Genomic DNA, 17090 nt, shown 5'->3' with positions numbered 1-17090 from the left:
CAAGGGCACTGATCCAGTAAGTAAATAAGTCAGGAATAATGCGAGCCAGGTTGAAGAGACACACAAACACGGAACAACAGAAAACTGGAATGAACCCTGAATGTCTGGGCTGGAATGGGAGCACTGCTATGGACTTATGGTCTTAGAAAATACACACACACATACACACACACAAAGAAAATGTATGTGTGTGCACACACATACACATGCAAATAACTCACACCTCCAACAGCAATAAACACACCCTAAATCTTGGCTTTTACACGCCATTCCCTAATAAATAGAACCAGGATGGAGAAATGGGGCAATGGAAAGTTCCAGATAAGACTGGGAATATTTTCTTGTGCCCAAAGCAAGCGAATGCTAATAAAGAATAGGAACATGTTAAAAGGACACAGAAGCCAGCTTGAAGGAACCCTCACCGGCCAAATTGGGGACAATGTAAGCAACTCAATTATTATAATGGATTAAAATACTGAATAAGAAATAGTCCATACTGATAGAAATAGGAAGATACATTAGGAGCAGGACATTTAAATAATTTCAAAGTTCTTCCCACAAAATGTTTATTATAATAGAAAAAGGAATAACTTTATAGTAGTAAAACCTAGTACATACACATCCTGTAACGGTTAAAGCGAACACCATCAGTCATGAAATAAATGGAAATTGGGCCACTTGAGACGACAGCATTATTTGTTACATTCCGCCAAATCTGAATCTAACGGTAAGGAAACCTCAGACAACCCCAAATCGAGGGATGCACTACAGAATAACTGGCCTGTAATCTTCAAAAGTGAGACGGTCATAAACGTCAAGTAAAGACTATTCTAGAACTCTCCAAAAAGAGACTAGAGAATCATGGCAGCTAAAGACAACACATGAGTCTCGGATGTAAAAGATAATAAAACTTGCATAGGGTCTAAGGATTAGATGGTGGTTAGCATTAAGATGAATGGGATTTTCCTGATTTTGATGATTACATTGTCGTTATACAGGACAATGTCCTCGTTTGAAGGAAATACACACTGAAGTACTCTGGAGTATTGGGTCATTAGGTTAGTAAGTTATGCTCCAACAGTTCAGGAAAGGTTTTTTGTACTGTACTTGCATTTTTTTCTTGAGAGAGAGAGAGAGAGAGAGAGAGAGAGAAAGGCCACGCGCGAGCAGCAAGGGAAGAGCAGAGACAGAGGGAGAGAGAATCCCAAGGAGGCTCTTTGCTGTCAGGAGCCTCCTCCTTGGGGAGGCTCCTCCTGGGGGTGGCTCCTCCTTGGGGAGGCTCCTCCTGGGGGTGGCTCCTCCTTGGGGAGCCGATATGGGGCTTGATTGTGGGATCATGACCTGAGCGGTAATCAAGAGTCAGATGCTTAACCGACTGAGCCACCCAGGCGTCCCTGTACTTGCATTTTTAAAATAGCTTGTGACTACTTCAAAATTTTAAAAACAAAATGGGGTTTAAGTTATAGGAGTGTCCTGAAGGGAGCTTTCATCAAATTCTCAGAAACAAAACAAACAAACAACAACAAAAATTACCACCCCAGTTCTATACTTTGAAACAAAAGGAAATACTAAATATGAATACGTCAAAAGGAAATGAACATTTTGAAGACACGTAAATTCAATAAACTTACATGCTTCAAAACATCTACTTCAAAAGAAGTAAGAGCCGTTAGTGGTTTTAAATAACTCAATTATTCCCTTAACTAACGCCTTTCAGAGCTGCTCCGCCGGACAGGTGGTTTCCTTAAGATCTGTCCATCTATTTATCTAAATACATGCATCCATGTTTTGTTCTCTATCACAGTATTTCCTACTGTTTTGGGAAATGCAACACCTCATTTCATTTTGTTCCCTTACCCTGACAAAATATTAGAGCTCATCCATTATTTTAAGTGACTAATTGTGTTGAAGGATTTATCAGACTAAAACAAAAGTCACTGCCAATCTATATTAACTCCTATCATTAACTTTTCAACTTACCGAAGAAACCTTAAGAAATACGAGCTGGGGGGCGCCTGGGTGGCGCAGTCGGTTAAGCGTCCGACTTGAGCCAGGTCACGATCTCACGGTCGGTGAGTTCGAGCCCCGCGTCGGGCTCTGGGCCGATGGCTCGGAGCCTGGAGCCTGCTTCCGGTTCTGTGTCTCCCTCTCTCTCTGCCCCTCTCCCGCCCGTTCATGCTCTGTCTCTCTCTGTCCCAAAAATAAATAAAAAACGTTGAAAAAAAAAAATTTAAAAAAAGAAATACGAGCTGAATCGATGTTTTGGCGGATGTGCCTTTCAGTGTTGCTGAAAAGACAGTGATGCTGTCATCATTCAGTGTTGATGAAAAAGACTTAACGTAGGGGTCCCCACAAGCATAAGACGCCATTAGGTACCTGGTCTTCCTGAGCAAGTAGAACCGGACGACACCCAAAGCCTGACATCTAATTGCTGACTCAGGAGAAGCTGGGTCCACAGCTACTCATCTCTCACCCCCACAAAGTAGCTCTCCATGTGACAGGAAGACTTCTGTTACTAAAACCTTAACTTCAGCTATTCCTGGGGCGCCTGGGTGGCTCAGTCGGTTAAGCGTCTGACTCTCGGTTTCGACTCAGGTCGCGATCTCACAGTTTTGTGAGTTTGAGCCCTTCACTGGGCTCCACACTGACAGCACAGAGCCTGCTTGGGGTTCTCTCTCTGCCTCTTTCCCACTCACGCTGTGTATCTCTCAAAATAAATAAACTTTAAAATGAAATAAAATCTTAGCTACTCCTAACCATGGCACCAGAAAGAGCAGCATGTGAAACAACACTGTACAGAGTGAGAATATCTACTCATAGTCACTACAGAATTCACGAACTTCCTGCTTCTCTAGAAAGGTGGGTTTCAAACTTATTTTTTCAACAGGGACCCTTTGTTCAAATTTTACTTGGAAGTATACAACTACAATGGGTTTGTTGTTTTACGGGAACCCAGAAGACATTTAAAAAAATTTTTTTTTAATGTTATTTTTGAGAGAGAGGGAGACAGCACACAAGGGGGGAAGGGGCAGAGAGAGAAGGAGACACAGAATCCCAAGCAGGCTCCAGGCTCTGAGTTGTCAGTACAGGGCCCGAGCCCAACGCGGGGCTCGAACTTATGAGCTGTGAGATCATGACCTGAGCTGAAGTCAGACGCTTAACCGACTAAACCACCTAGGCGCCCCCAGAAGACATTTTTAAAAGCCACTCCTCTACAACATATTCCCTGGGAAGGGGCGGGCAATGTCTTCACTAGCTGTAAAAATGTCAACTGAAAATAAGTGCCAGTGGTTAGCAACAACACCTTCAAGGCAACAAGACACAAGTACGTCCGTGAAACGAATATCCGTGAAGGTGGCCGGAATGAGACCACAGCCTATGCTGATAGGAGAAGGGGTCATCAAAATTGAATTCAAAAGCCAAAAGTAAAGGGATACAACAACAGAGAAAGAAAAAAATGAGAATGTTTTTACTAAGAGTTAATTTTAAAATGACTCAAGAGGTTAGCATGAAACTTGATTCTATGATCTTACAGCTGGATAGCACTCAATTCTGCCAAGGAGTTCCGGCAAGTAGAAATTAAAATATAACTTGTAAGTTAGAATTGATTTTATCTTTGAGAAAAGAAAATCCCAAATATCAATGGTTTAAAGAACACAGAAGTTTGTTTTATACCAAACACAGAATTACGTGCTCCAGGGAAGGAGGCCTTTATTCTGAATGGCCATGTGGACAGCTGATGGCTGGCTGCCTAGGGATTTATTCAATATGTTTACCTTTTTATTAGCCACCCAGCCACCCACTCTTTTGATCTTCTGGATTGGCCACTCGGAGGGTTGGAATGTAGTTTGCCAGAACACATCATTCCCTAGGAACTCACAGGACGTTGTTCTCAACCAATATGCTGCAGCATACCCATGTGCCAAAACCAGGGTGCCACCAAAATGTAAAACTGTCTTACATGTACTGAGTAGTAAAAGTCACCCTAAAAATCCTCTAAACTTTCAGGATCTGGGCCCTTCACGCAAGGTAAAACTGAACTTCTTTCGCATCTCTTTGTATTTGGGCCACGGCGTTTTCTACAGAACAGTGGAGGCCAGGATCTAGTTAGGAAGCAGGAAAAAAAGGAGTATAAGGTGGCAAATAAAGACAAATGGCTGAAGTGAACTCCAAAGAATGCATTCAGTTACAGCCTGCATGCTCAACAGGGGTGAAAACGAGCTCTTGGGGGCAGAAAGAGAGAGATGAAAAAAATCCTGTAAATTACAGGGGCGCCTGGGTGGCTCGGCGGGTTGAGTGTCCGACCTCGGCACAGGTGGTGATCTCCCAGTTCGTGGGTTCGAGCCCATCAGGCTCACTGCTGTCAGCACGGAGCCCACTTCAGATCCTGTCCCCCTCTCTCTGCCCCTCCTCTGCTCGCACTCTATCAAAAATAAAACAAACATGAAAAAAAAAACAAAACTACAATGGTCTGTGGCCCTGCAATGCTGAACCCAAACTGACCATCTTACGTCTCAGTATTCTGTCCCTCCCACTGGGTTGTCCTGGGCGTCACGGGGGCAGCACGGACATGGAAGACAAAGCAGCCGTGAGCAAAGTCAGACGGTGCTACAAAACCACGGCCACAGACGGCCGGGACTCTGCCTGCCAGACTCCCTGTCGCTCGTGGAGCCGCGCGGACGGGCGGCCTGCACGCGCACGGGCTGCCACCAGCTGCCTGGAGGACATGATCACATCCGTCGCCAGGAGCTTCCATGCGGCTCAGGCTTTGACGATTAAATAAAAAGTGTCCGATTCAGAAAGTCATTCCGCACATCACTAATTACATCATGTGCCAAAAAGAAAAAACAATAACCAGCTAGTCATTTTCTCTCAAGGAAAAGCTAAATTCACTAACAGTTAAGAAATCAGTCGCAGTTGTTTTACTTTTGCTGAAAAAAAAATGCTTTAAATGACAAAATGTGATTGGCACATATAATTTGACACACAATTTATACAAGTAAATAAACATTAAAAGTTATTCAGTAGATACAGATTTTTTAATTTAACTTTTTAGTTATCTTTAACCCTGGGTTTTAAAGAGGTTTACACTTCTTTTTATGCACGAAGCATAGCTATACAGAGAGTACATAGTGTGTGGTGTACCTGTGGTGTCCATTTTCAGAGAGGGGCAATTAGAGAGAAAAAGTCTAAAAAAGGTTTCGTAGGGGAAACAGAAACACTGTTAGGACATCTGTCAGGTAGGAAATGGAACTGAGTCATTCAAGTGAGATGTGGCGGGAGCACTCCAATTTGCCGAGTACTGAAACGTCGGGTAAGAACCAACCAACACACGCACGCACGCAAAGTGAAAGGAACGTGAGTGGAGAGAACTGGCCTGGTACATATGAGAGAGGGAGGCAGAAATACTCACTCAAAACCACAGGGCCAAGTGAACCCCCCGATAACTGTGAAAGCTTCATAAACACCGTGGCCCACGGTAAGCTGTGGCTCTCCGCGTGGGGATCACGGCTGCCGCCATATTGGTTTGAGTCTTTTAATCCCTTCCAAGAAGGTAACAAAAATTGTATTTGAAGGCTTTCCTCAAACATGAAAAAGCAGACGAGCAAAGGAACAAGGGCTGTTTTTACACAGAGTGCTATGGTCAGGAAGCTTAAAAACTTCTAAACCCTTTTCCAAAAGAGAAAACTTGATGCCTTAACAGAGTGATGCCTTTGTTGGTGGTAACTAAATGTGGACACATCACATGGGTCCCCTTCTATTCTGGTCCAGGACACTCGTGTAAATCAAACCATAAACGTGCACCGCTCCTTCAAAGGTTGTCCAACAGATACGCTTCCCACGTATTTCCAAGCTCGTGTTACACTGAAAGCCAGTGTGAAGATCAAGGGAGCCTCACAGCTTCACCTGTGTATTTCAGCATCTGAAATCCTTCACAGGTGTCCTGAAAGAGGAAAAGGTCTCGACCTACAGGTCAAGTCAATGATCATTAGGTGTCACTGTGACAGAAGGGATCTAAATAACCTCTGTAGCTACATATGGCGCGGGATTAAATGCACTTACTACTTACAGTGATTTTTCATCTCACAAAATGAATTCTGAGCAGCATGAAAACTAGAATTGTTCAAAACTACATGTTGTAAAACCTGTCTCTCAGGGATCTTGTCTCAAGTTTAAACTGAGGTCTCCTGAAGAATTGTGAATAAAACCAAACTGAACCAGGTAACAAATAAAAGGGGGAAAAATACACACTAGAGTCAATGCAGCCAAACGCATGCAAAGCCTGCCACCTCCTACAAGAAATAATTTTTGCCACTGATTTGCCCACTAACCACATAACTGTCCTAAACACAAAAACACTTGAGATTTTTTTTTTCTTGCCCAGAAGTGGTTTCTGAAAAAGGATAAATGCAGTTTGACATACATAATTTAGTTTGCAACCGACCACGAAGGGGAGAAGCTTGGTAGGGTCGGGGTGGGGGTGGGAGGAGGGGTAGGCATGTATATATATATATCGCCACGCTGTAACAATCTGATCAAACGCCACTAGAACAGCTGAATCCTTCTGAAACCCTCAAAAGGCTCTACAGTCTGCTGCAAAGTTGAAGGTTCTTTTTCTCCTCCTCCCACTTAACTGACCTTACCCCATCATCACCTCAACGTTCTATTTCACCTTACGTTCCTAAGTGCAAAGGTGCTCGGCAAATGAAAACTCGGTAACACCCTGACTTCTAACTCTGGCTGCAGTCCTTCTGCAGAGACTCCTCAGGCTGCAGAGGGCTGTCGCCTTCATAATAAACAAGGTTACGCTGCAATGTCAACAGAACACTTTGGGGTCAGTGCAGCGATCCGTCAGTCAAGCTTCCAGATTTCTCTCACAGTGGACAGGGCCACATTTCTCAGAGGGGAATCAAGTTTTGTTCCACTCATCACTACCACCAAACAGCACAGCACAGGAGGAACTCGGTGGTGCTCATTACCAAAGACAGAAGAAAGCGGGTGTAACTGCCAATGGGCTGACATTAGCAGGAACCTCTGGTGAAGAGACTTAAAACGCAAACTCACTAGGGATTTTTAATTATTAAAGAGTAAACCATATGCTAGAGTAACAGAAGACAACTCCGTAATCGAGAATGGCAGGAAATGGTAGTTCTTAATCTGTTTCTATTCTTTGACACTCTGAAGACCTCTTCCTTCCAGAAAAAGTTATATGCAAACTAACAATACATTGATAACAGTGATGTAGCTAAACACACTCCAACTACCAAATTCCAGTGTTTACATAGCTACTTAGGAGATATATACGTATATCTATATGATACATATACAATAAACGTGAAGTTTTAGATGAATACCAGCTTTGCTCCGGACTTGTTTTGACAAACCACTTACTTTAAGTGTCGATTTCTTTAACCATAAAAAAAATGTCATTAATCAAAATAGACTTAGAAATGCCTATGAGAAATGAGGAACTATTATTTATAATGACAGTAATTCTCTTTGGTTTGATGGCTCTTACAGAAAGCACTCAGAAAAAAAGATGTGGCCAATGCTGGTGATAGGGGCAGTAGAAGTAAATACCCTGCTTTGTTTTTCTTTACCCCCCAAATAGCCAGTTTAGATATAATGAAACATGTACTGGTCCAGGCCACCCATATGTATAAAGAAGTTGTACCAAAGCTTTTCAAATTTATAAATCTAGGACATTTCATAGACGTCAAAACTTTAAGACATTACAATATTCTACTATGAAAGCCTAAATAAATTTAAAAGGAAACAGAATATTGACTCTGTCCTCATCCTAAATCAAAACCATAGTAACAACTTGGTCTAAAAAAGTGAATGTCAAGACCTACAACCACATCAGAAGGTACAGCTTATGAAGGCATTTTCTAATTAAAAACAAAACACAACAGACATCTTTGCATTACGGAGATTAAGTACTAAGTATTACATATTTTAGCACCAAAAATAATAAAAGGATTTAAATACTATCCTAGGTTTAGAATTATAAAAATCTGACTTTTAAAAAGATCAACACAGATTCGCTTTTTCTATAAATGGTTCCAAGCAACACATACCATGATATTTTCCAAATGCTAAATGCTGTAGCTCCTCCCTTTCAGAAGTGTCTTAAATCAGTCTTCTTGGAATGGCTATGGCCAACACTGAAGTTCAAGTTTTAAGTCAACAGCCTCACTACTGTCGTATAGTGTATACTGTGATATGGAATCCACACTATACGACCTTCCAACCATTCTCTACCCCTTACTCTATGCCACCCAATCTCCATGCTGCTGCCAGATTAATCCCTCTCAAGTACAGGTCTAAATCATATCACTTACTTGAAGAGAGAGAGAGAGAGAGAGAGAGAGAGAGAGAGAGAGAGAGAGAGAGAGGGAGGAGAGAGAGAGAGGAGAGAGAGAGAGGAGAGAGAGAGAGGAGAGAGAGAGAGAGGGAGAGAGAGAGAAGCTTCAGTATTTTTTCTCCTGATTAGCTAAAATCCCAGCATCATTCTAGCATTCAGGACTCTCAAATATATAGTCCTAAGCTTCTTCCTCACCCTATAGTCAAACCAAACTGCACTAGGCCATGTTTCCCATCGTATTTTGTCTTGGCTCATGTGGCTTGTCTTGCTTCCCTATTCCTTCCTTCACAGGCCCATCTAACTTCCCAGAAGCTCAGTAATGCTTTGCTGGATGCCCTCAGGTGCACAGTTTCCCCCTGTGGAAACCTCAAGGCTCCCGTCAGATGCAGTGGCCTGGTGTGAGAGCTGGAATGTAATGTTCTTCACCCTACAGATTCCAGGATAGTGGGGCCTGTCCTACTTACCCTTGTCATCTTGAAACCTGCCTCATGACTGGGAACTCAGATTCCTTCGAAAAATAAATGTCTAAGGAGATTACTGAGGCCAGAGAAGCATCATATTAAAATGTCGGTTTATGGTTTATAGAAATATCATTAATATAAAAGTGTCCCATCCATAACAGATTATGTTCCAATTCACCATTTCAGTTCTTTGCAATCTTACAAGAAAAGAACGTTAGGCCTCATATACACAGCATAATCTGTTTCAGAGAACTGGTTTTTATCCATCCAGTTAATTTATTTATGAAAGGAAGTTTCTAAGTCTTTAGAAGGTAAAGAAGATACCAGCTTTCAGGTTGCTATTAACTTGGTTGACCCTATCTTAAAGAACTCTAGAAGAGCAAACTGGTGAATACATGAGTAAGGGCACTGAGAAGGTGGGCAACTTGGGCCTGTGGAAGGAACACTGGGCGGCAGGAGCCCTGGATTCTGCACGTGACGTGCAGCCCAGCTCATTCAACTTGCCTACGTCTGGTTCCTTCACCTGTGAAACAAGGGAATTGGATTTGCTGAACTCCAAGATCCAGTTCTAACACTCTGCACTTCTAGAGGGACAACACATGACTTCCTGGGTAATTTCTAATGAGAAATGTGGCAGAAAACAGTAACTCCCTGCCATATTTAATCTCTCAATTTTGTGGGAAAAAAAAAAAAAAAAGAAAACCAAAGAAAAAAAACTTCACAGATCAACCTAAAAAGGCCCACATGTTTCAGGGTTATTGCATTTTCAAAGAAATCTTCAAGTTAAAAAAAAAAAATTTAAGACAAACCACCCACAAAAAAACAATCTATGAGGACTAAGAAAAATAAATCTAAGAAAAACAAAACTATGCCCTCCAAAAGACCTCATATCACTAGTAACTGCTAAGTAACACTTTAAAAAAAAATGAATTTCCTGTTAGACATTTAAAATGCCTAACAGTTAAAAAAAACTGTCAGGCAGGCAGTAGGAAGGAGTGGTATAAAATATTTCCTTTCAAGTTGTGTCTGGATCTCTAGTCTAACAAAATAAACTCAGGTGCCAACTACAGGGAAACGAAATGTAAAAACTTCAGCATCCCCAGCACAGTGAGGAGCCAGCACACCAGGATACGTGCTCCGTCCTGTTAGCCTAACTTAAACTCTCCAACAGATGTCGCTGCACGGGCTTTCATACAGGAGGATTCGTGTTCTTCCCCAGTCAACCTCACGACTTGATTAACGTGAAGCCTCTCAGGATAACTTTCCAGGTTTTTCCTTTGCCTTAAAGGCTTCAGACAGGCGGATTTGAATGTGAACCCTCAGTTTAGGTCCTCTCAGCTTCCAGTTTGGACTTCTGAGTTCGGAAGTGCCACCATGGTGCTGGTGGCTTGACCGTGTCAGTAACTAGGGGCTACCACACTCGCCTGGAACAAAAGCACTTTACTAAAAGAGCTCTGCAGGTGTTTTCCTAAGATGCTGGAGGGAAGAGGAAATGTTTTCTAGAAAATACTAACAATTAATTGAAATTGAACCTCTATTTCCCACCTCCCCACCCCAATCAAATTGAAAAAAACTATCAAAACACAGGACCTGGACTCTTCATTACATTATCGCTAACTCTGGATTCAGCTGATGGGTCTTACCTTCTGATGCCTTGATCACATATCCCCCCTTCTTCTCACCGGGAGGCACATTCAGGAGCTGCATAATTCTGTCAAGTAGCCCATGGATGATCTCAAATCCAGGATTCTTGTTGTAATAAACAGCACAGAGGTGCCTGTAGTTTCTTGCACCTACATCTGAAAAAATAAAAGAATTAGACACAAGGCCATGGTGACCATAACTTAAGAAACTCCTATGGGGCTAAAAAGCATCTTTATGAAACTTAGAGCTAAAGCAAATACTTAGAGTAAATTGGGGGGTGGGGTGGGGAGACCGTAAGTTCAAAGAGTCAAAATTATATTGTTTAAAGCATATACAGGGACACGTGGGTGGCTCAGTCAGTTGAGCGTCTGACTCTTGATTTCGCTCAGGTCATGATCTCACGGTTTGTGAGTTCAAGCTCCGCATCAGCCTCTACACTTTAAGTGCAGAGCCTGCTTGGGGTTCTCGCTCTCTCCCTCTCTCTCTGCCCCTCCTCCACTTATGCTCTCGCTCTCTCTCAAAATAAATAAATAAACTTAAAAAAAATGTTTAAAAAAGCATATACATTGGCTGGAAAACTATGAAGCGATTGCTTCTCGGCCTTTTGGCTAAGATCAAGTGGAAAACTGAAGCGAAGAAGGGAGTAACTATCACAAAAGTTAGGACAGTGGTTGTTTTAAGTAAAGAGAAGTGATAAGATGGGGAAGAGCCTTACAGGACGCTTGAGATACTGGCAATAAATATTCTATTTCTTAGTTTGGATGGTTTATAATCTTTTCAAATCATATGTTACATATATTCTTCACAATTAAAACATGAAAAAAAGCAATACAGGAGGACAAGAACAACACTGATGTAAATGTAAGCCAAAAAACTCTCCACACAGGAAACAGAATGAAGAGAAATATACCTAAATGCCAACAGAGATTCTATCTGGGCAGAGATCATGTTTACCAAATTTCAGCTATTTTCCAACTGTTCCTTCATTATACATATTATTTTACTTTGAAAATCAGCATTGCCAAAATATTTTAAGAAAGATGTGCAGCAACCCAAATAAACCCTGACGGTGAGTGGATAAACAAAGTATGGTTCATCCATATAGTGGAATACTACTCAGCAATGAAAAGGAACAAACCATTAATAGATGTGACCACCTACATGAATCTCAAGGGCATTCTACTGAATGAAAGAAGCCAGTCTCAAAGGTCTACATACAAGGCCATTTATAGAACATTCTGGAAAAGGCAAAACTATAGCAACTGAGAACAGACAGTGGTTGCCTGGGCTTAGATGTGGGGGAAAATGTAACTCCAATGGCACAACGTGGGGGGTTCTAGTGGCAACAGAACTGTTTTGTGTCTTGTAGTCATGGTTACAAAGATATGAAACTTTATTAAAACTCCTTTTTAAAAAAAGTGCATGGCATATAGAGGTAAACTCAAATTCAACAGTGACCATTACCATTTAACTTGAACAGATACATATTCACTTGTGGCCCTTTAATTCTGAAGGAGACTGCTGCTCTAACACAAACATCGAATGCTGACTTCATTTTGCTATTCAAATTAGGGACAGAAAAAATAAAACAATGTCTACCTGGGGGAAACTGAAAAATAATCTACTTTATATTCTCATGGAGTGAGCCAAAGTTCTTCCACAGATTTATTCCCATAGCCACGACTGACAAAATACAAAATGTCTTCTACCTTCCAGATATCCAAATAAAACCTGGGTATTTTAAGACACTATACGACTAAAGTAATAAAAAAGTGAGCACATAAATGGGGTGAAAAGGAAAACTCACAACTGATTACTATGTGCCAGGTACTTAGTACCTACCATTCTTCTATAATCTTACTTAATTTTCAAGACAATCATGTACAGTGGGTTTTATTACCACTATAAAAGGGGACAGGAAAAGTTAGATGGAAAAACAAAGGCTCAGACAGATTTTACCCAAAATGTGAAGCAAACTGGCTGGAGCTAACTGTAATTACATAGCTAATAAGCTATAAAACCAGGATATGACTGGGATGGTCTGGCTCTAAAACACAGGCTCTTTCAGGGTGCGTGGGTGGCTCAGTCGGTTAAGCATCCGACTTCAGCTCAAGTCATGATCTCGCAGTTTTTGAGTTCGAGCCCCACACAGGGCTCCGTGCTGACAGCTCAGAGATTGGAGCCTGCTCTGGATTCTGTGTCTCCTCCTCTCTCTGCCCCTCCCCTGCTCATGCTCTGTCTCTCAATAATAAACGTTAAATTTTTTTTTTTTTTAAACACAGGCTCTTTCTAGTAAACACTGCAAATGTTGAAGTCTCTAAAGGATTTAGAGATTTCTTAATCTCTGAAGCACTTAGATGAAAACATACAAGCTTAATACAGTCAAAGATGTACGTTCTTAAAATGGTTTTAAGAGGACACGTTTTAGTATTCTCATGTGTTATTTGTCAGAAGTCCTTCAACTGAAGTTTCAAGCCATCAACAATATTGTAACTCATGGAAAGAAAGCGTATTCGAAGTGACACTTCTGACTAAATACAGTGAAGAAATGACCATTCTTGCCATGGAACACTTCTTAGTGCCCACTAGGTTCAAGGCACTCTAGTCTATGTATCCCTGGAAGGAGAAGGTCAAAGCCAGCACAAGGCCTGCACAGACTAAACCCTCAACAATTAATTTCTGAATAAATGAATAAAGCCCAGAAAGGGGGCACACACACACACACACACACACACACACACACACACACACAGAACAGTTAAACGGGGCCAGGCCCAGACAGTGGGCCACATTCTAAGTCCGCACAGGAGCCAGCTGCTGGAGGAAAGGAGTTCTTCACTGTTGTCATTCTCTATCATTTCTCTTTGTGAGAATAAAGGAATTTGGTATCTAAAAGCTATAATTGAAGGTGTAAGAATAAAAACTAGTATTAAGACCAGGCAGGCATAAAACCTCACTAAACCAACCACATGCATAAACTAAAATGAGGGGCTTGATTTCTCCGTCGGAACACACACACACACACATACACCCGCATACTCCCTGAAGGGAAAACAATGCAATGAAACAGAACTAAATTATCCCTTTCATATTACTGACTTGCTCCTGGGTATCTCTGCCATGTGGTACCCATTTCTTAGTGTCACGTGCTTCCACTTTAACCCACAGACATGTATTCCAACTACTTTGTTGTTCCACTTTTGCTGGGAGAGAAGAGCCCAACAGTAATGCCAGCGTTCAGAGAGCTTAGCAACATAACCTGAAGCTTTGTTTTGGTAACCTCGGTGCCTTGGAATACCTCTTTCCTGATCTCCAAACCACGTAAAACTTAACTTTTCTGATAAGAGGAGCAACATCTGCTTTAAAGACTTCGAATTAAGAAAAAGCAGGTCGTGTGATTTTGATGATCAGAATGAGCTTACAATAAAAATTACATGCCTTAAAATTATATTCAAGAAAGGTTTCAAGATGTTTGCATAACACACGTACACATACACACACAAATACGCTATGTATTTTTAGATTCAATTTTGCAATATTTTTAAGAAAAGCCACGGATTTTTAGGGCCTTATACTAAACCCACTGTAAGAATTAAACTATTTAGATGGTCCCTCCAACTCCCGCCACTGACTGGCCTTTTCCTCCACATCTCCCCAGTGCTACCACTCCCTCTGGACTTGCTTCCTCACATCTTGCTAAGATATTCCCTCTACTGTAGCCAAATTGAATTAAAGGAGGAAATGACCACATATTCGGTTCCACCCATTCCTCCCTGGAGAAACCGCCAGGTAGAGTAAAATTCCGTCTCCTAGTATTTTGCACCAAGGGACCCTCTTACATCACAGGAAGTTCCCTGACTACATGCCGCAAAATAAGAACTATTTAAATTTCATGCCAAAACAAGCGTTTGTTGGAAGTGCCTCAGTTCTTCATAACTCCATTAACAGACCTCTTGTGTTAGGCCATCAAACAATTCTGCTTCTTCAATGGGCCTGCCAAGTATGTCAGCCTAAATTACCAATGCATTTTGCAGACTTCAAAGTACTGCCTGGAGAGGCTGATCTAAACCACCCGAAAGAGGGGATGGCTGGCTACAATTCTAGAAGCTGAAAGAACATGCCAAATGATTTTTTAAAAGAGGAGGAAAAAAAGTGGTACATGATGTCCCCCAGTAAAGAACTATTAGCTACAACTCAAATTATTCAAACAGGCTCCTGCTCAGTGTAGACCGTCTCTCACCACGGTACGAAAAATAAGAAGCAGATTACGGGTGTTAGGTTATTATATACGGACAGACTGTAAAAGGGCAGAGTCTTCAAGGGAACAATTCCGCCTCTATTCTCAGACTCACGTAAAGGCCCAGATGCTAGGAGAAAGCCTACTGAAAAACCAGAGGTCGACACTGAGCACTGAGATTAACAGTCTGGTCAAGGCAGAAAACAAAATGAAGCACCTTTGTTTTTAATCCATTCCACCCAATAAATTTCTTTAATACTGGTACCCAAGAGACTATAGTTAATGTGGCAAATTTTGCATATCTCCTGAAGCATGTTGATGTAGTATTAAATGATTCACAAGAGCTACAAGAATTATGTGAAGACCTACACCTTAATACCTACCTGACATAAGAAAACAGGAACATTTACACACTGGTGTTAGGGCTGCAAGTTTATAAAAAAAATATATATATTTTTAAACGTTTATTTATTTTTGAGACAGAGAGAGACAGAGCATGAACAGGGGAGGGGCAGAGAGAGAGGGAGACACAGAATCTGAAACAGGCTCCAGGCTCTGAGCTGTCAGCACAGAGCCCGACGCGTGGCTCGAAATCACGGACCGTGAGATCATGACCTGAGCCGAAGTCGGACGTTTAACTGACCGAGTCACCCAGGCGCCCCAAAAAAATCCTTTTTGGAAGACAATTTAAGACGGCAAAAATTTAAGGTGCTTACCTATGGACTAATTCTATTTGTATAAATACTTATTTGTATAAGGGTACAAGGATACTCATTACAACAGACATGTTAGCAAAAACCTGGTAGCAATCTAAATATTCATCTTAAGTCTGAACAAACTATAATACAGCCACACAATGGAATATCATATAGACATTAAAAAGAATGCAATGGACAGAATGTGTTCATAGGCAAAAGTACATGATAGGAAAAGCATAATTCAATTTTTTAAACACTAGAAAGTATTTATATGTATCTATGGCTCTACACAGAAATGTAAAACACATGATTGCATATGCACAGGAAATATACAATAAGAGTGTGTGTGTGTGTGTGTGTGTGTGTATACATTGTAACAGCGTATACACACACACATATACACATAAAACTATAAGAGTAGGATTAGGAAGAAGTTGGATATGTGTTTTGTTTTTTATTAAATATGAAAAATAAAATTGCTCTTAATATGTATTTGTGAAAGTTCTTAAAGATACTACAAATTTTAAAAACAGAAACCTTAAGGGGCGCCTGGGTGGCTCAGTTGGTTGAGCATATGACTTCGGCTCAGGTCATGATTTTGTGGTTCACTAGTTCTAGCCCCATGTCGGGCTCTGGGCTGACAGCTTGGAGCTTGGAGCCTGGAGCCTGGAGCCTTCTGTGGATTCTGTGTCTCCCTCTCTCTCTGCTTGTACTCTGCCTCTCTCTTTCTCTCTCTCAAAAATAAATAAAATAAAATAAAAAAACCAGAAACCTTAACAGCAATTTTCCTTAAAACTTCTATATTAACACACCAAAGTATGGATTTTTTTTTCTTTTTTTAGATAATTCTGAAAGCCAAAACATAAATGTGAAGAGGAAAAAAAAATCTATGACCTTCTCAATGCATGCAGGAAAAAGTTATAACTGTGGGTTGCCTTTTAGTTAACATAAACCTGGAATGGATTTTTATCTATTAAAAAAATACAATATGCAATGCATGACAGAACACATTATACTCACATTTGCGGATTTTAACTATGTGGAACCAAACACACTAAAATAACTTTCCATATTAAAAATGATGTTATTTACAGTTAAGATGCCATCATATAGGAGAATGATGCTACTTCAAATACTGTCAATGTCAATGTTCCTTACACCCATATTTTTTGAATTATTAATTGGAAATTCTACATGCCAAAAACATGAAGTAGTAAAATTAAATTAATCCAGACTGATGACATAAGCTTTCTTCAGAAAACCACATTCCACATGTGGATGCTAGATAATCTTCCATTATTTGATGGCTGCAGAATTAATGAACAATTTCTCAGAGCTCAAGTATTTCACAAGCTCATAATGAAAACGCCTCTATTGAGCTCTTTATCAAGCAAAGAGTTATAGAAAAAACTATAAATATCTGGCCGCCGTATTCAGTAGGTTACAATATAGACAGATCCACGAACGGTACAGAGGAAGCTGGAAGAACAAACCAAATCATGGAACAGTGAATTAGTTATGTTCTACACAGCCTTGGTGGCCCAAGGAGGAAAGAAGGACAAGAATCTCATATACTGTGATTAACGCTAAAAGAGATTCTGGATTTCCACATCTAAACAAGTCAGGGTCAGAAGATCATTCCGATTTAGAAAAGCTACCGGAAGAGTGCAAAATTTTAGACA

At 40.9% G+C, this 17090-nt stretch overlaps 1 protein-coding gene across 1 annotated transcript in view; it reads right to left on the bottom strand.

Moving 5' to 3' along the window:
• Positions 1-17090, bottom strand: part of FARSB (phenylalanyl-tRNA synthetase subunit beta) — a 72172-nt gene that overhangs the window by 15065 nt on the left and 40017 nt on the right. Inside the window, exon 16 of the mRNA XM_058703378.1 lies at positions 10473-10628. Within this exon, the coding sequence (XP_058559361.1) occupies positions 10473-10628 (156 nt within the window). The remainder of the gene's footprint in view (positions 1-10472; positions 10629-17090) is intronic.

This window comes from Neofelis nebulosa, chromosome 2 (genome assembly GCF_028018385.1).
Source record: "Neofelis nebulosa isolate mNeoNeb1 chromosome 2, mNeoNeb1.pri, whole genome shotgun sequence".
NCBI classification, from domain to species: domain Eukaryota; kingdom Metazoa; phylum Chordata; class Mammalia; order Carnivora; family Felidae; genus Neofelis; species Neofelis nebulosa.
This window is presented reverse-complemented; position numbering and strand designations above follow the sequence as displayed.